Consider the following 16,974-nt stretch of genomic DNA (forward strand, 5'->3'; position numbering starts at 1 on the left):
TGGAGATTCAATTAGAGAAAAGACGAAGCGAAACGGGAGAAACAGTTCAACATAGAGCACATTTATTTCGCGATGGCACACGGATAGCACACATATACAATTATACACCAAAAGCAAATGTAAAAGAAGAAGAAACACACAATAATGCACAAAAAGAAAATGTAAAAGCAAAACACAATGCAGATCTACCACCGACTACCGAGCACACGGCAACACTTATACAGTTTTACTTCACAGATGGCGCTGATAACACATATACTCAAAGCAAAAGAAAAAGGTACCACCCTCCACGATGAGGGGGGCAGACGGGCCTGGGGCCGAGACTGCGTCGAGCCTACCCGTCTGGTGATGAGCCGCAAAATGGCGGTGGCGCCCCGACTCCACGGGCCTCGCCTGGACTGCCTGGTATGGGGTGGGAACGGGGCCCCCTTCTCGCACTATCTCAGCGCGGGGGGAAACAGGAGGGGGTTGTTGATGCTCGGGGGGGATGAGGATATCTCGCTGGTTTGGGTCCCGCGACGAGCGTCTCCACCGCGACCTCGGTCGCGTTATCGGCCTCCCCTCTCCGCAGCTCCCCGACTCCGACACGAGCGCCCCCTCGACTGCCTTCGCCGCCGCCACCTCTCCAACTCTCCACAGCTCCGTCCAACTGCTTTCTCCGACTCTTCTCTTCACTGACTTCCCAACTCAACTCAACTCCACCAACTCCCAACTCGACTGCCTTCTTGGCGAGCGAACGCGGCCCTCCATAGCCCCCGGGGCCTCGCTCCTTCAGCCCCGACCCTCCACCTCTGGCCGGCTCCCCACCGGACAGAAGAAAAGTGGGCGTGAATGCCCCTTGATCCATGAATCTGCACACAGCGACACTACTCCGACGCACCTGGAGGCGGGGCCAAATCGCCCCACGCTCGCCGACAGGACGGAACAGAAGTGGGCGCGAGTCGTTTTTGATCCGATTTCTTCGGAAAGGCTGGTGTTTCCGCACCCGCCGCTCGGTGCGCGCCCTGCACGAGTCCAGTATCGGTGCCCACAAGCGGCGCGGGAATGACGGTGATGCGATGGTTGCGAGAGCGAGATGTGACGGCAAGGGTCGTGGCTGTTGGCGTTGTTGTTGTCGTGAAGCGGCGTTGCGGCTGGTGGTTGTTGTGTGATGGCTGTTGAGACGTGGTTGGTGGTGGTAGTAATGGTAGTAATGGCGGCTGGTCCAAAATAAAGATAGTAAAAGAAAAACGGCTATCTAAAAGGGTCGCAGCCCGCATGAATGACATTTATTCCCTCTACACAACGGGTTTGGGCCTAACTACACATATACTTACAGAGATATCTCACCTAAGGGACCTGAATGGTGGTTTGCGAATTTCGTCAACCACAACAATATATATATATATATATATATATATATATATATATATATATATATATATATATATATATATATATATATATATATATATATATATTGTTACGGCTGTGGAAATTCGCATAACACCATTCAGGTCCCGTAGGTGAGATATCTCTAAGTACATGTGTAGCGAGCCCAAACCCGTTGTATAGAGGGAATTTATGTGATCCATTCGGGCTGCGATCCTTTGAGTTAGGCGTTTTTCTGTTCTATCTTTATTTTTAACCAACCATCAAACCACCACCGAAAACTCTCCACCACCCTCACCTCTCTCCTTCTACGGCCATTCCCTCACCACCTGTGAACACTGAACGTCGGGCTGTCTTGGGCCCGTTCAGCGATACGCACCGAGCCGCGAGCGCAAATAGCAGCCTTTCCGAGGGGAAATTCGGATCACAAACGCGACACGCCCACTTTTGCTCTGTCCAATTAGCAAGCGTGGGACGGCTTGGCCCCGCCTCCAGGAGCGTCTGTGTGAAATCGATATATGCAAATTCCAGGATCAGGGGAGGTTCACGCCCACTTTTCCTCCGTCCAATTGGCGAGCGTGGCTCCACCCCCGAGGTCATCCTGATCCGGATATTTGCATATTGTTTTCTCCTGCCGGCCTATAAAACGGCGAGCGCAAGGCGAATCGTGGCAGAGTGAGTCAGTTTTGGGTTGGAGAGTGGAAGAGAGTGGGGGGCAGAGTGAGTCGAGTCGGGTGGCGAAGTGATCGGTGTGGCAGAGAGTGGTGTCGGGTGGTGAAGTCATCGGTGTGGCATCGAGTTGGGTTCTGCAGTCGGCAGAGGAGAGTTGGGGGAAGAGGCAAAGGAGCTCGGGTCCGAGGCGAGAAGGACGCCGGTCGGCGACGAGGTCGTGGTGTGAGATCGCTCATCACGGGACCCAAGCCAGCCAGCCATTCTCCTCCCCCAGGGCATCAACAATTCCCCCTTTGCCCCGTGCTGAGATAGTGCAAAAAGGGGGCCCGTTCCCACCCCACTCCAATCATCGTGCCAACGAAACCCGCCAAGGAGCACGGAGTCGGGGCACAGCCACGCGGCCACATCTGCGGCTCGTCCGCCAACGCATCACGAGGGCGCAGGTAGGACCCCCCCCCCCCCCGGTCTCGCGGACCTGGCCACTCCTCCAGGTCACGTGCACAATTGGCCTACAGGCCCGTCTGCCCCCTTGTTTATGAGGATGGCTTCTTTCCTTTGCTTTTGAGTAAATGTGTGTTCGCGCTGTCTGAAAAGTAGAACTGTATAAGTGTTGCCGTGTGTGCGCGTAGTCGGTAGTAACTCTGCGTCGTTGTTGCTTTTGTTTTGGTTGCTATATGTGAATTTTGACTGTATGGCTGTATATGTGTGCTTTCCGTGTGCCGGAAAATAAATGTGCTTTGTGTGAACGGTTTTCCCGTTTCGCTTCGTCTTTTCCTTATTGACCCTCCATCCTGCTTCACGTAAAGGGTTCGTAGTTGGTGCAAAAGGCCCAGTAAATAATCTGAACCGTCGAGGTCGACGATAACACCGCCCGGTTATCCCGAAAGTACGGAACGGGCCGCCCAAGCGGCTCGTGTCCGGAGTCGACCTGCAGCGAAGTACGATCGCCCGGTTTACCATCCGCGTGGGTACTAAGGTAGGTCGAGTTTGGCGAACAACCCTATCCTACGCGGGTGGCCGATTGGCACGATTGTGGTGAGGTCGAAAGGCCCACCCGTGACTGGCTCCGGGCGATAGTTCCCGGAGGGTCACGACTGAATTGTCCGTCCGGTGGGCGACGCGACGTAGCCGTCCGCACGCCGGCGGGCGCGAATTCGCAACAATATATACATATATATATATATATATATATATATATATATATATATATATATATATATATATATATATATATATATATATATATATATATAATGGTGGAGAAGAACATCTGCAGAATTTGTGAGGGAGATGCAAGGGTTGAAATGCATTCTTTAAATGATTTTTTTGTTTGTGTTTCTTTAAAGAATAAGCGTTTATATTTAATGTAGATTCAGTTTGGAGAGAAGAGGGTGCAGGGATGTAGAACTGGAAGCAGAAGGAGATTCAGTAGAAATGAGAATCATTATGGGGTGAAATATAAAGATTTTCTTGTTCGTTTGTTTGTTTTGATTTTTTTTGGAAGCGAGGAGAGGAAATAGAAATAGGATAGGATAGTGCTGAGGAAATAGAAGCAAGATACCCAGGAATACAACCAGAATAAAAGTAGGATTATTCTATCTGAGGGAAGGCCTTGGCCCTTGACAATCTGTTCAGGCCTTGACAATGCGAAATGAATTGCACAAACCAACAAATGAATTAACATGAAATATTGCACGGAATAAAACAGCAACACTTTTACGAAAGACACAACATAAAACACGACGAATCCAGTTCAGAAAATTCGGCTTTATTGAGGTGGAAATGAGCAGCTCAGAGTTCACCATGCATGTGTGACTGACCTTCAGTTCCTTGTCAAATTTCCAGTTATTATTGGAGTTCATCAGGGGGTGTGTACTGGCCCCCACACTTTTCAGCACTTGTATGGACTGGATTCTGGGGAGGATGTCGGAGAGATCAAGCTGCGGTGCATCGTTTGGGAATGTCAAGATCTCTGACCTTGATTTCGCAGATGATGCAGTCATCTTTGCAGAGACTCTGGATATCCTTTTGGGGGCCCTCGAGGTGTTGAATGAGGAGTCGAAGCTGCTGGGATTATGGGTTTCCTGGGTCAAAACTCAGATCCAGGCTTTCAATGACATCTTGGATGCTGCTGTCCTGTCTGTACCTGTTTGTGGTGAGGATGTTGAGGTCACAGATTTTCACTTCCGTTGGCAGTGATATTCATGTCTCCTCCACATGTTGTGAGCCAGAGGTCAATAGATGACTGGGTCGGGCCTGGGGAGTTATGGATTCACTGGAACATGAGGTGTGGTGCTGCCGGTACCTGTGCGGGAAGACGAAAGTCCAAGTCTTCAGGTCCTTGGTGCTTCCAATCTTGCTCTATGGGTGTGAGATTTGGACTCTGACCAAGGATCTTTGAGACGGAGACTTAATTCCTTTGGCACCAGGTCTCTTCGGAGAATCCTTGGCTATCGCTGGCCGGACTTTGTGTCCAACGAGTAGTTGCTGAGAGAGACTCAAATGAGATTTGTTACCTGTATAGTCTGTGAGCATCAGCTGTGGCTGTATAGACATGTGGCTCGTTTTCCTGGCGCTCATCCTGCTCACCAGATTCTCTCAGTGAGGGAATCTCATGAGTGGAAGAAGCCAATGGGCCGACCACGTGTGTTGTGGTTGCAGCAGGTTAATCGGTATCTCAAGGAGATGGGGATGGCCAGACAGAGGTCCTTGGAGTACCGGCGGAAAGTGGACGCAACGACGCGCTGCTCCGGTGCATGCTCCCATACCTGACCTGACCTAATGGCCAGACAGAGACCCCTGGAGTACCGGCCAAAAGTGGATGTGGTGACGTCTCTGGTGCATGCTCCCATACCTGACCTGAACCATAACCATATATCTGAGCCATACATCCACAGTAACATATCTGAACCATATCACCACACCGTGGTATCTGGACCACATAACCACTTCATAACGAATTGGCCCATACAGCAAGGATTTGGTAACTTATTTCAATCGTAACTGCATTCTGATCAAATTAGAAATATTTGTCGCTCCCCCCACTCCCCAGTCTCCTTCCCCAATCATGACTTCATTGACTTTCAGATGAAAATCAACAACGTTGTCTGCAGTTCCAAAACTGATACACAGCAGCACAGGTCATACACATCCATTTTAACCCTTCAGTGCCATTCCATTCCAAACTCCTCACTTCGGAGTGAGAACAACACGTTTCACTCAACAAGACTACCTGGCCAACTGTCGTTCTTCTCTCGGAAATACCCAGAATTCCTTGCGCACACTGCTCACCTGAGTTGTCAGATGTCTCCACAACGGAACCCTTGAACATTCAGCAATGTTTTTTTTCCCGTTGTTTTCCGATAATTGAAAAACAAAAGCACAACAGGTAAACTTTGACCCTTCCCCGAAAGGTTACGCGTAACCAATTAAAACAGATCCTTGTAAATCGAATGCACACCTCGTGATGAGCACGATAACTCGTGTTCGATCATTAATAATACCAAGTGATTACCATGACAACCGATTGACTTCGCCGTTAAACTCAGTTGGACGAGCAATCTCGACTTCGTAAATCTCCCGCCAAATGGCGGGAGGGGCTTCACGCGCTCGTATCCTGCGATCTCCGTGCTGGCGAGTCCGCGCGCCTTCGGCTTTGCTCAGCACGGAGTACGGTGAATGGAGAGTGCGTTTGCGATGTCGTTGCGAGGCCGAATCCGCGACGTTCTTGTTTGGACCATGTTGTTGTTGTTGCTCGGACCGGCGAGGGCCTACACCTCCGGCTCGAGCTCGTCGAGGTGCGTCGGCGAGGAGATCGTCCGCTACTCGGTAACCTTTCACGCCACGTGGAACGAATTGTCCTTCCCCAAACAGTATCCTCGGTACCGACCACCCGCGCAATGGTCGCCCTTTTTTGGTGAGTGACCCCCTCGCGCGGTCATCTGGTGTGTGTGTAAACACGTGCTGACTCATCACGGCTGGTCTTACTTGGGGAGTTCCCGATGAACCCACAGGGCTTGAAGTGGCGACTTCAGGCTGGAAGGGTTTTACCGCTGCGATCGATTTTTACGTTTTACTTCAGAGACGACGTGGTCTTCCCTCCTCATCTCTCCCCTCCTCATCTCTCCCCTCCTCATCTCTCCCCTCCTCATCTCTCCCCTCCTCATCTCTCCCCTCCTCATCTCTCCCCTCCTCATCTCTCCCCTCCTCATCTCTCCCCCTCCTCACCTCTTCCCCTCCTCACCTCTTCCCCTCCTCATCTCTCCCCCTCCTCATCTCCCCCCTCCTCATCTCCCCCCTCCTCACCTCTTCCCCTCCTCACCTCTTCCCCTCCTCACCTCTTCCCCTCCTCACCTCTTCCCCTCCTCACCTCTCCCCCTCCTCACCTCTTCCCCTCCTCACCTCTCCCCCTCCTCACCTCTTCCCCTCCTCACCTCTTCCCCTCCTCACCTCTTCCCCTCCTCACCTCTTCCCCTCCTCACCTCTCCCCCTCCTCACCTCTCCCCCTCCTCACCTCTCCCCCTCCTCACCTCTCCCCCTCCTCACCTCTCCCCCTCCTCACCTCTCCCCTCCTCACCTCTCCCCCTCCTTACATATCCCCCTTCCTTATCTCCCCCTCCCACCTCTTTCTCTCCCCTCCCACGGCTTTCTCTCCCCCTCCCACCTCTTTCTCTCCCCCTCCCACGGCTTTCTCTCCCCTCCCACGGCTTTCTCTCCCCCTCCCACGGCTTTCTCTCCCCTCCCACGGCTTTCTCTCCCCCTCCCACCTCTTTCTCTCCCCCTCCCACCTCTTTCTCCCCCCTCCCACCTCTTTCTCTCCCCCTCCCACCTCTTTCTCTTCTCCTACCCACCTTCTTCTATTTTCTTCTCCCTCCCCTCCACCACCTCCTCTCTCTCTCTCTCTCCTCTCCTCCTGCTCACCTCCCTCCCCTCCCCCACCTCCTTCTCTTCATCTCTCTCCTCCTGTCCTCCTGACACCCCCATCCTTCCACCATACATACAGCTGTTCATCCCTATCCGAAACCATGATTTTTTTTTCTACCACCATTAACCCTGCCCCTACATATCCCTGTACACACTTCCTTCCAATGTTTTTTTTTCTTCCTGATAGTTTCCTTCAGTATCCATGTTGTCCACCCAATGTGACCTCCCCTATCCCTCATTCCTCCCCACACCCATGATTGTTTGTCCTTCAACCATGCTGTTAATCCCCCCCCCCCCTCTCCACTGTCTCTTTTGTTGTGTTGTGTGCTGATCCGTTCAGTGTTCTCACTCTTCCACAAACTTTAACTTACAAACAGTTGTACACCGCTCCTTCCCAATTCCATATCCAGGTGATGCATGATGTCATCGCCGGGCGCTGAAGGAAGGGAGTGCTCAATGTTCACTCCATTTTCTTGTTTTCTTGTTTTCTTTGTTTGTTTGTTTGTCTGGGCAATATCTCAACCATCCTTTGAGCTCGGAAGCTAAAATTTGGGGACCAAAGTGAAGATGTGCTTTGGCAAAAATGTTATTTTTAAAAATCTTTTCATTAATCAATAAATTGATTAATTACTTAATTATTATCGATTTTATTTAATTACTTATTTATTTTATTTTTCATCCTGGCAATATCTCCAGCACCTTTTGATCTGGGAAGCTGATATTTTGATATATATATATATATATATATATATATATATATATATATATATATATATATATATATATATATATATATATATATATAACAGGGACCAAGTGATTTGGCTATTAAGAGTATTTTTGATTCATCGATTAATTATTCATTTTCGATTATATATTTTTTAAAGTTATGGATTCGGATGAAACGGTGGTGGTTTTGGCATGTTATTGGGCAAACGATTGAGAAATTAATTATTTTACGATTATTATTTATTTATGTTTTGTTTTAATTACACAATTATTCACTGAATCAATTAATTATATTGCACACTGCTCATTCCAAATCCATCTCCATATGTTGCATCAGGTCAGGTATGGGAGCATGTGCCAGAGCAGCGCGTCCACTTTCCACCGGTGCTCCAGGGGCCTCCGTCTAGCCATCCCCCAGGCAGATGCCTGGCCCATCCCCATCTCCTTGAGATGCCGATCAACCTGCTGCAACCACGAGGCTCGTGGTCGGCCCATTGGCCTCCTCCACTCAGGAGACTCCCTCGCTGAGAGAATCTGGTGAGCAGGATCAGTGTCAGGAAAACGAGCCATATGTCCATACAGCCACAGCTGACGCTCATGGACTATGCAGGTAACAAATGTCATTTGAGTCCCTCTCTCAGCAACCGCTTGTTGGACACAAAGTCTGACCAGCGATAGCCAAGGATTCTCCGAAGAGACCTGGTACCAAAGGAATTAAGTCTCCACCTCAGATCCCTGGTCAGAGTCCAAATCTCACATCCATAGAGCAAGACTGGAAACACAAAGGACCTGAAGACTCGGACTTTCGTCCTCTCACACAGGTACCGGCAGCACCACACCCCATGATCCAGTGAATCCTTGACTCCCCAGGCCTGACCCAGACCTGACTTGACCTCTGACTCACAGCCAGCAGAGACATGAATATCACTGCCAAGGTAAGTGAATCTCTCCATGACGTCAACATGCTCACCACAAACATGCACAGACAGGACAGCAACAACCAAAAGATGTCATTGAAAGCCTGGATCTTAGTTTTGACCCAGGAAACCCATAATCCCAGCAGCTCAGACTCCTCATTCAGCACCTCGAGGGCCCCCGAAAGGATATATAAAGTCTCCGCAAAGATGACTGCATCATCTGCGAAATCAAGGTCAGAGATCTTGACATTCCCAAACGATGCACCGCAGCTTGATCTCTCCAACATCCTCCCTAGAATCCAGTCCATACAAGTGCTGAAAAGTGTGGGGGAGAGTGCACACTCCTGACGAACTCCAGTAACAACTGGAAATAAGTCAGAGATGGCATCACCACATCTCACAGCACTCAGTACCAGAGTAGAGTTCAGACATCAGATCGCTCAGTTTTGGTGGCACCCCACGAAGACTTAGAATCCTCCAGAGGGCATCCCAATTCACTGAATCAAACGCTTTACAGAGATCAACATCGGCTGCAAGCAGCCCCTGCCGAAACTCTCGTCTGCGTTCGGTGAGGACCCGAAGAGCAATGATACGGTCAATCATTGACCTCTTTGGTGTAAAGCCTGACTGCTCTGGACGCTGGTGCTTAAGCAGATGGTGGCGAACCATAACAAGAATTATCCGAGCAAAGGCCTTACCCGGCACTGAGAGCAGCGTCACCCCTCAGTAGTTGTTGCAGTCTTGGCGATCACCCTTCCCTTTCCAGAGAGGGACAACAAGGCCCCTCTTCCAGTCAGTTGGGATGATGCCTGTGTTCCAGGCAGAGCACAAAACTGCGTGCAACGACACGAGTGCAGCATTTCCACCAGCCTTGAGAAGTTCAGCATGGATGCCACAGATCCCTGGAGCTTTACCCCATTTCAACCGGTTCACCGCAGCCCGTGTTTCCACAAACGAAGGTGGACCACAGTTGATTGGAGGGTCAGCAACAGTTATTGTAACACCCCTGACGTCCAACCCGACAGCTGGTGGATCAGCCTGGTGCAACCGCTCAAAGTAACCGGCCCAGCGGGCCTTCACTTCGGACTCCTCTGTCAAGAGCCCACCACCCTCTGCTCTAACTGCAGTACACCGAGGGATGGGCTTGGATGAATGCAATGCGTGAATTCCCCTGTAAGCAGGATGAGAATCACTTGACCACAGGTGATGCTCTACCCCCTCAAAGATTCCTGGCACATAGGCTTCCTTGTCTACCCTTGGCGCACATACAGTTTTACAGCTCAGCTCTGCCATTCAGCCTGGCCCTGGTACTGGTCAATGGTATCCAGTGTCCCTTGAGAGACAAAATTCTTCTTTGCTCTTCGGTGAGTTCCAAGACATCCACCAGCAACATCAAGGACGGTGGTCTTGAAGGCATTCCACAACTCTTCAGGACCTCCAAAAGCACCAAGACCCCCCAAATCTCCACTCAGCTTGTTCGCAAACATCTCAGCTACCCTCTCATCCTTGAGCTTGCCAACATCCAGCATCGGCTGGGATGGTACCATTCTCCTGGATTTAAGGTGCAGCTTCAGAGTTGCTCGAAACGGTGGTCAGTATTGAGGAACTGAGCACTCCGGTATACCCTGCAGTTCTGGATCATCCTCCAGTGACCATCAATGAGGACATGGTCAATCTCCTTTGCCACACCGCCAGCATTGGAATACCAAGTCCAGCGATGAGCTTGTGGGCGCTGAAAGCATGAACCGGCCACCCTAAGTCCATGACTTCTTGCAAAGTCAAGGAACTTGGTGCTATTCTGGTTCACAGTTCCTGACCCATGGGGACCAACACACGTCTAATAACCATCCCTATCAGTTGCAGTCGATGCATTGAAATACCCCCCCCCTCCCCTCCCCCAAGACTAGAAGTGTATCTCGTCTGGGGCACTGATCAACCACAGACTCGAGCGTGGCGTCAAATGCATCCTTCACAGTGAGATCACTCGCCTCAGTCGGAGCATAAACAGAGACCAGGGAAATCACACCTAAGGAGTGACGAATCCTGAGTCTCATAATACGCTCTTTGATCGGTGTTACCTCAGTTATCATTGGAGTCAGCTTATTGGACACATTTACAGCAACTCCTTGGGAATGGTAACCATCAGAGCGACCAGACCAATAGTAGGTGTAACCACCCACCATTATCTCGCCGCAATCCGGTCTCCGAACCTCAGAGAGAGCTGCAATACCGATGTCCAAATGCTTGAGCTCAGATGATAACAGAGACCAGGTGATCATCCTCTCTTAGGGATAGGACATTCCAGGCACCCACCCGAAGGGACCCTCTAAGGTTAACCCAAGGAGACGCCGTCTGGTGGACGACACCTCAGCACCACTCCGACACACTCTCCCGCAATCTGACCCGGGAATGTTACCCAGTGGTTTCCCTCCTATCATAAATGATTGGGAGTCCCGAAGGCTTTGCCCCAATCCTGTCATCCGGTGAGCTGCCCTGCGAAGGGAAGCTGCACAGGAGGTACTCCCACGGAGTGGGTTTTCAGATTTCTTTGCGTTTTTGTGTTTTGCGGAATGAAGGGTTTTACGGTGGCCGGAGTGCAAATCCTGCCACCAACCTCCGAATAAGAAGTAACCCAACTACAGGAGGACGTCCGCAGACACAGTTGGGTACGAGATATGGATGGCCGTTGGCTCACAAGGAGCTCCTCCGCCCTTTGACAGGTTTTGTTTTTAATCCTGCTGGGTGTCCATATCCAAACACCCTCCTCACCAAAAAAACCTGGTGGGGGAGACGGTTTAGTCACCGACAACCCGACCATGGAACAGGTTAGTACAGGTTTACATGATACCTGCAGGAAGTCACAGATCTAATCTGGCCTGACATGTGCTCTGTTGCATGGCGAGTATCATTTCTACATATATACCTCAGAAGTACATTTGTACATGTAAACACAGTACATTTGTATATATTCACCTCAGAAGTACACCTCTCCCTCCCAATTCCATCCATGTGCTACACGGCGGCAATGTCGCATGCTGGAGGATTTATTTATTTGGCATGGGGGTGGTGTACTTTGCATGTACTGCTACTTGTTTATGTATTATTCACCACCATCCCATTGCTTTGCTGATGGGAATATTAAGTTAGGAGGGGAGAGAGAGGGGAGGAGGGTGGAGGAGAGGATGGCAAGCAAGAAGGGGTGTTGGAGGGGTAGAGTGGAGTGAGGAGGAAAGAGGGGAGGGAAGGCAGCATGAGGCAAAGTGAAGGAAAAAGGAAGGCAGCTTTAGGGGATGGGAAAGAGAAGGCAGCTGGAGCGGAAGGGAAGGCAGCGTGTGGTGTGGGAAAGGGAAGGCAGCGTGAGGGGAGGGGAAGGGATGGGAAAGATAAGGCAGCATGAGGGGAGCGGAAGGGAAGGCAGCATGCAGGGTAGGGAAGGGATGGCAGCGTGCTGGGTGGAGAGCAGAATGGAAGGCAGCATGAGGGGAATGGAAGGGAAGGGAATGGAAGGCAGCATACTGGGGCATTATCACGGCAAAAATGCTTTCAATCATCTATTGCGAAAGCAAACTTGTTGCTGTTGCAGACCTTGGTTTCTTTGAATCCGCATTCTCAACTGTCGCTAATAGTTACTCTCTCTGGTTTTTGGTTTTCAAATGTTTTAACATATTGGATGTATTCCAGTAATAAGCAATGTCTGTTGAAAAAAGTGAGTGTGTAACTTTCAGGCTGTCTTCTTTTACCTTCCCAAAATAATTCCAAACTGAACTTCTGGACCTTTTGAATGATATCTTGTCAAAACTTTAGCAGTCAATGTATTGTCTACTAGTCTGGTTGGAAAAGCAATCGACACTTTACCGACTAACTCTTTACTATTCTAAATTACTTTACTCTTTACTTGATTAAATGCTTTACTATTCATAGAAAAGGAATACACCCTTGGCGTGTGGTTATTTTGCAAGTGACTCCTTGCTTTTGCTGCTATATTGCAAATGGGATGCCCCGAAAAATAACAAAAACTATTCTCTCACGGAAGCAGGAATGACTCTGTTTTGACATCGATTCCGGTTCACTTCTCAATTCCTTTTGGATTCCATGGTTGGAATAGAGTACTTTGGAATGGATTTGCCCACCTACTATTAAGCACTCAGACAAACGCTCCAATGAAATGGTTAATAAGGAACGGCTGGCTGGGTCATACTAAACACCATCCGGAGATGTCCGGAGTATCAAAGAATGTCCAAATTGGAATAATGAACACTTTTTTTAAGCAGTCGGAATTTCTGTTGAGGCCACTTCTGCAGTTTAAATTTTGAAACTTGGTTCAGGTTAAGAGATTTTAGAGCTTATTGCATTTCAGCTGCAATGCTTATAAATGTTCAGAGTTTTATGGGCATAGAGGGGGAGGTGGTTTGGGATGAGTTAGGAAGGGGTTTGGGAGGAAGTAAGCATGAGGTGAGGGGAAGGGAAGGCAGACATTCGGTGGAGCGTTAATTACTTTTCATACTGTCTGATCAAAATGATTCTGCATCGAATAACAGTGAAGATGGAGAAAAAATAATGTCAAATACATTCTCTACCAATCATACTATAAACATCACCTGGAGATAAACACCGTCTGGACACATCCGGAGACGACCGCCTCCTGGACACATCCGGAGAATCGCATAATGTGCGAATCCAACTCTGGATGTTTCAATGCATTACATGTGAAATGCGATAAGCTCTATAATCTCTTAACCTGAACCGAATTTCAAAATTTAAACTGCGGAATTGACCTTGGCAGCAGTTCCGAATGTGAAATTTTTTTCAAAAAAGTGTTAATTTGGACGTTTCTGGTCATTTCCTGGCTGTGTTTAGTATGACCACACTGGCTTTGCAAGCAATTTGTTCGGTTATTACAAACAATTCCCGGAGATGCCTGAAATGTCAAGCAATATCCAAATTGGACTAATGAACTCAATTTTTTTTTGCTGTCGGAACGGCTGATAAGTTCAATTCCAGAGTTTACATTTTGAAATTCAGCTGAGATGAAGAGATTCGAGAGGTTATGGCATGTGCGGAAATGAAATAAAGCCACAAACGCTGGTGTCTCTGGGTGTTTCTAAGCATTGCAATGTACCCAGCGATTCTTAGGTATGATGATGAGGCATTCGATTGTATGAATGAGGAAAGTGGAAAAAAAAAGAAAACTATCGTTAAGAAACCGTTGCGGCCTGTTCCAAGTCAAGGCATTGTTGAGCAGGCCCAAAAAAAAATGGCAAATTCAGACCCCAGCGAGGGAGAGCGTGCAGACCAAGGATGAGCCTTGATAAATGAAAATTAAATAAGGCCGTAAATTATTTTTAAAAGGTGTGTTTGCTTTTACCCAAACATCAAATTTTCATTCAATGTACTTACTCCTTTGGAGTTCCCTTTGGATGCATACAAAGTTTGGGGCCACTCTGTTTCATGGTTTTGGAGTTATGGAGGAGACACAATGACACACACACACACACACACACACACACACACACACACACACACACACACACACACACACACACACACACACACACACACACACACACACCTGACATTTATTAGTCAAGATTCATTAATTTCCTCATTCTATGATGGTCTGTAGAGAGGAAAGGAGATGCTGCATGTCTTGTCTATCTGAAGGATGTTACACAGGGTGGAGTGATGAGCAAATCGAAAGAGGATTTTCCAAGGAATTTGGAATGTTGTTGATGAAAATGAGGAGCAGGACTCTGCTCAAGATGCAGCCTTGATAAGGAGAGGAGATGAAAGGATTCCGTTGAGTGCCACAGTGGCTATGAGAGTAGAGCAAGTCAGTAATCCTTGTGTGTAGTTGGCCTTGGATGCCAAAGTCAGAAAGTTTGGAGAGCAATGCAGGATGCCAGACTGCATGGAATGCTCGAGATGATATGTCCAGAGAGACGGCCCTGATCTCATGTCTGACATTGAGGGCCTCCATCCATTGTTGGCTGACCATAAGGTGACCATTGTTGGCTCAGTCAATCCAAGAAACAGAAACTTTGTGATCCAACCCCTGGCCTGAGAATCAGCAATGCAATTTAAACAAAATTGTATACATAATAAAGCCGGAACACAGAATGGACCAGAACACGACAGAACATAGTGGAATGGAGAAACTCACCAACAGCACATTCCAGGGACACAAGAGATGGACACTTGGAGGAAGAATGGGCATGGGGGGGGGGGGAGGAGGACACAGGAGCTGAATGAGCTGGATACAGATTCAAACACACTAAGAAGAGGAAGGGAAAATCAGGGATGGAACAAAAAATGGGAAGGAGGGAGAGGGAGGAAAATACAATAACATGGAGAGTAAGGGGTGGGCTTGGTAAGGGTTAATGGGTAAATATGGGGTATGAGCTGATGTGATTGTGACAAGGTATCTTGAGGCCCTGGAAGAAACTATGGGATTTAACAGAATGAGGAAGTTTGTTCCATAGGTGAGAGAAAAAAGGAACTAATGAGTGGACATGAGCAGTGGGACTGGATTTTGGGATTTTCACAGATGGGAGTTACTGGTAGACCAGATGTGATGATTGATGCTGTGAACTGAGATGATGGATTCCATGACTTTGCTAAAATATTTGGAAATAAGCTGATAGGTCAGTGGTTTTGGGGATCTGTTTTTGCACCTTTTTTTTTTTTAAATGCAATGCAGTGATGTTGTAATTTGATGGGAGATGACCAAGGGCAAATTATATTGGTGAAAAGAGCAGAATGAAGATGTGCAAGAGCGTCAGTTGATGCCATCCAGTCCAGTTGCAGAATCAGAGTCAAGGGTTGCCAGAAACTTCTCCACCTTCTCAGATGCAAAAGACAGACTCTAGAAGCAGTTGGGTACGACTGAGTAAGATAGGTACAGAAACTGAGGGGGTGGGGACAAGATTTTGAAGCAAACACAGATTTAAGGCACGAGCAGAGTCAGCTGTGGTGCCATTTGAAGGGATGGAGGTGGACTACAGAGACAGACTTGACAAGGTGCTACAAGTTTGAAAGTTCAACTTTCAGTTTATAGTTGGGCCAGGAATTGAACCCAGACTAGGCAGCTCAAAGGGAAGCAGTTAAGTTTCCTACCTCTGCACCAATTGGTCATTTAAACTTCTGAGAAAAGGATTTTGTTTTCTTCTAAAAGTGGCCTATAGTGTTGCATTATAAGTTATGCTATAGGTGCTGCCCTTTTAACATTTGATGAACACTAATGCAGGTATGAAATCATTGAGCTTTGTTGTTTTTTTCACTTCCTCAGCTGGATATGACAAATGGTCTTGTGAGTGTGTTTACTGAGGCAGAGTGTTTTGGAAGACAAATGCATTTGCATTACCAAGACCCACCACAGAGTGAGTTTGCTTTGACACCATGTCATCGAACATTGGCAGACATGATTAAATAAAGAAGCGTTTTATGAGGAAGCCACAAAACTTTGAGGGAGGAGGAGAATGTGGGTTGGGAGAGGTGGGGAGCCAAGCAGTCAATATGTGAAGCAAATGAGTAAGATCTGTGTGAGAAAAAGCTTCTGTGGAGCTATAACTGGACCTCTCAACACCACTTGTCCTCATTGGAGAATTCATGAAGTGGAGGCTCATCATGGTGTCTGGGAAGGACAGAGAAAGAGAGACAGAGACAGAGACAGAGACAGAGACAGAGATATATATTTCTATATATATATATATATATATATATATATATATTGGGGTGTATGTTTATGGGGTGGGGGAGAGAGAAAATGTGTGAGTATGACAATGTGATCAAAGCAAGACTGTTTAATATGTTACCTGACCTGAGTACCTTGTATATATTAATTCAGCTTCATCTCTCAACTGGATTTACAGGAGAACCAAACTATATTCACTCATCATGGACCTTTCTGTCCTTGGTTCTGCTTAACGAGTGAAAATTCAACCATATTTTCATACGTACCAAAATAAATAGTGTACAAGAACCCTAATACGGAAAGATAGGCTGAGGTAAGAACAATAACAATCTCTCTCTCTCTCTCTCTCTCTCTCTCTCTCTCTCTCTCTCTCTCTCTCTCTCTCTCTCTCTCTCTCTCTCTCTCTCTCTCTCTCTCTCTCTCTCTCTCTCTCGCTCTCTCTCTCTCTCTCTCTCTCTCAATCTCTCTCAATCTCTCTCAATCTCTCTCAATCTCTCTCAATCTCTCTCAATCTCTCTCAATCTCTCTCAATCTCTCTCAATCTCTCTCAATCTCTCTCAATCTCTCTCAATCTCTCTCAATCTCTCTCAATCTCTCTCAATCTCTCTCAATCTCTCTCAATCTCTCTCAATCTCTCTCAATCTCTCTCAATCTCTCTCAATCTCTCTCAAT

At 47.9% G+C, this 16,974-nt stretch overlaps 1 protein-coding gene across 6 annotated transcripts in view; it reads left to right on the forward strand.

Moving 5' to 3' along the window:
• The first annotated feature begins 5,593 nt into the window (after positions 1–5,593).
• Positions 5,594–16,974, forward strand: part of LOC147033887 (spondin-1-like) — a 29,571-nt gene continuing 18,190 nt past the window's right edge. For 2 of the 6 annotated variants that reach the window (XM_085872128.1, XM_085872134.1), the window contains exon 1: positions 16,343–16,615. Coding sequence is in view for 3 of the 6 variants with exons in the window: in XM_085872119.1 (XP_085728245.1) it covers positions 5,630–5,871 (242 nt within the window). In the remaining 3 variants the exon portion in view is untranslated. Of the gene's footprint in view, positions 5,960–16,342; positions 16,616–16,974 lie in introns of those variants that run through there. The other 4 variants (XM_085872119.1, XM_085872115.1, XM_085872123.1 and 1 more) reach the window with 4 other exon arrangements.

Source organism: Eptatretus burgeri, chromosome 1 (genome assembly GCF_056783735.1).
Source record: "Eptatretus burgeri isolate ZD-2024b chromosome 1, Ebu_testis_v1, whole genome shotgun sequence".
Taxonomy (NCBI): domain Eukaryota; kingdom Metazoa; phylum Chordata; class Myxini; order Myxiniformes; family Myxinidae; genus Eptatretus; species Eptatretus burgeri.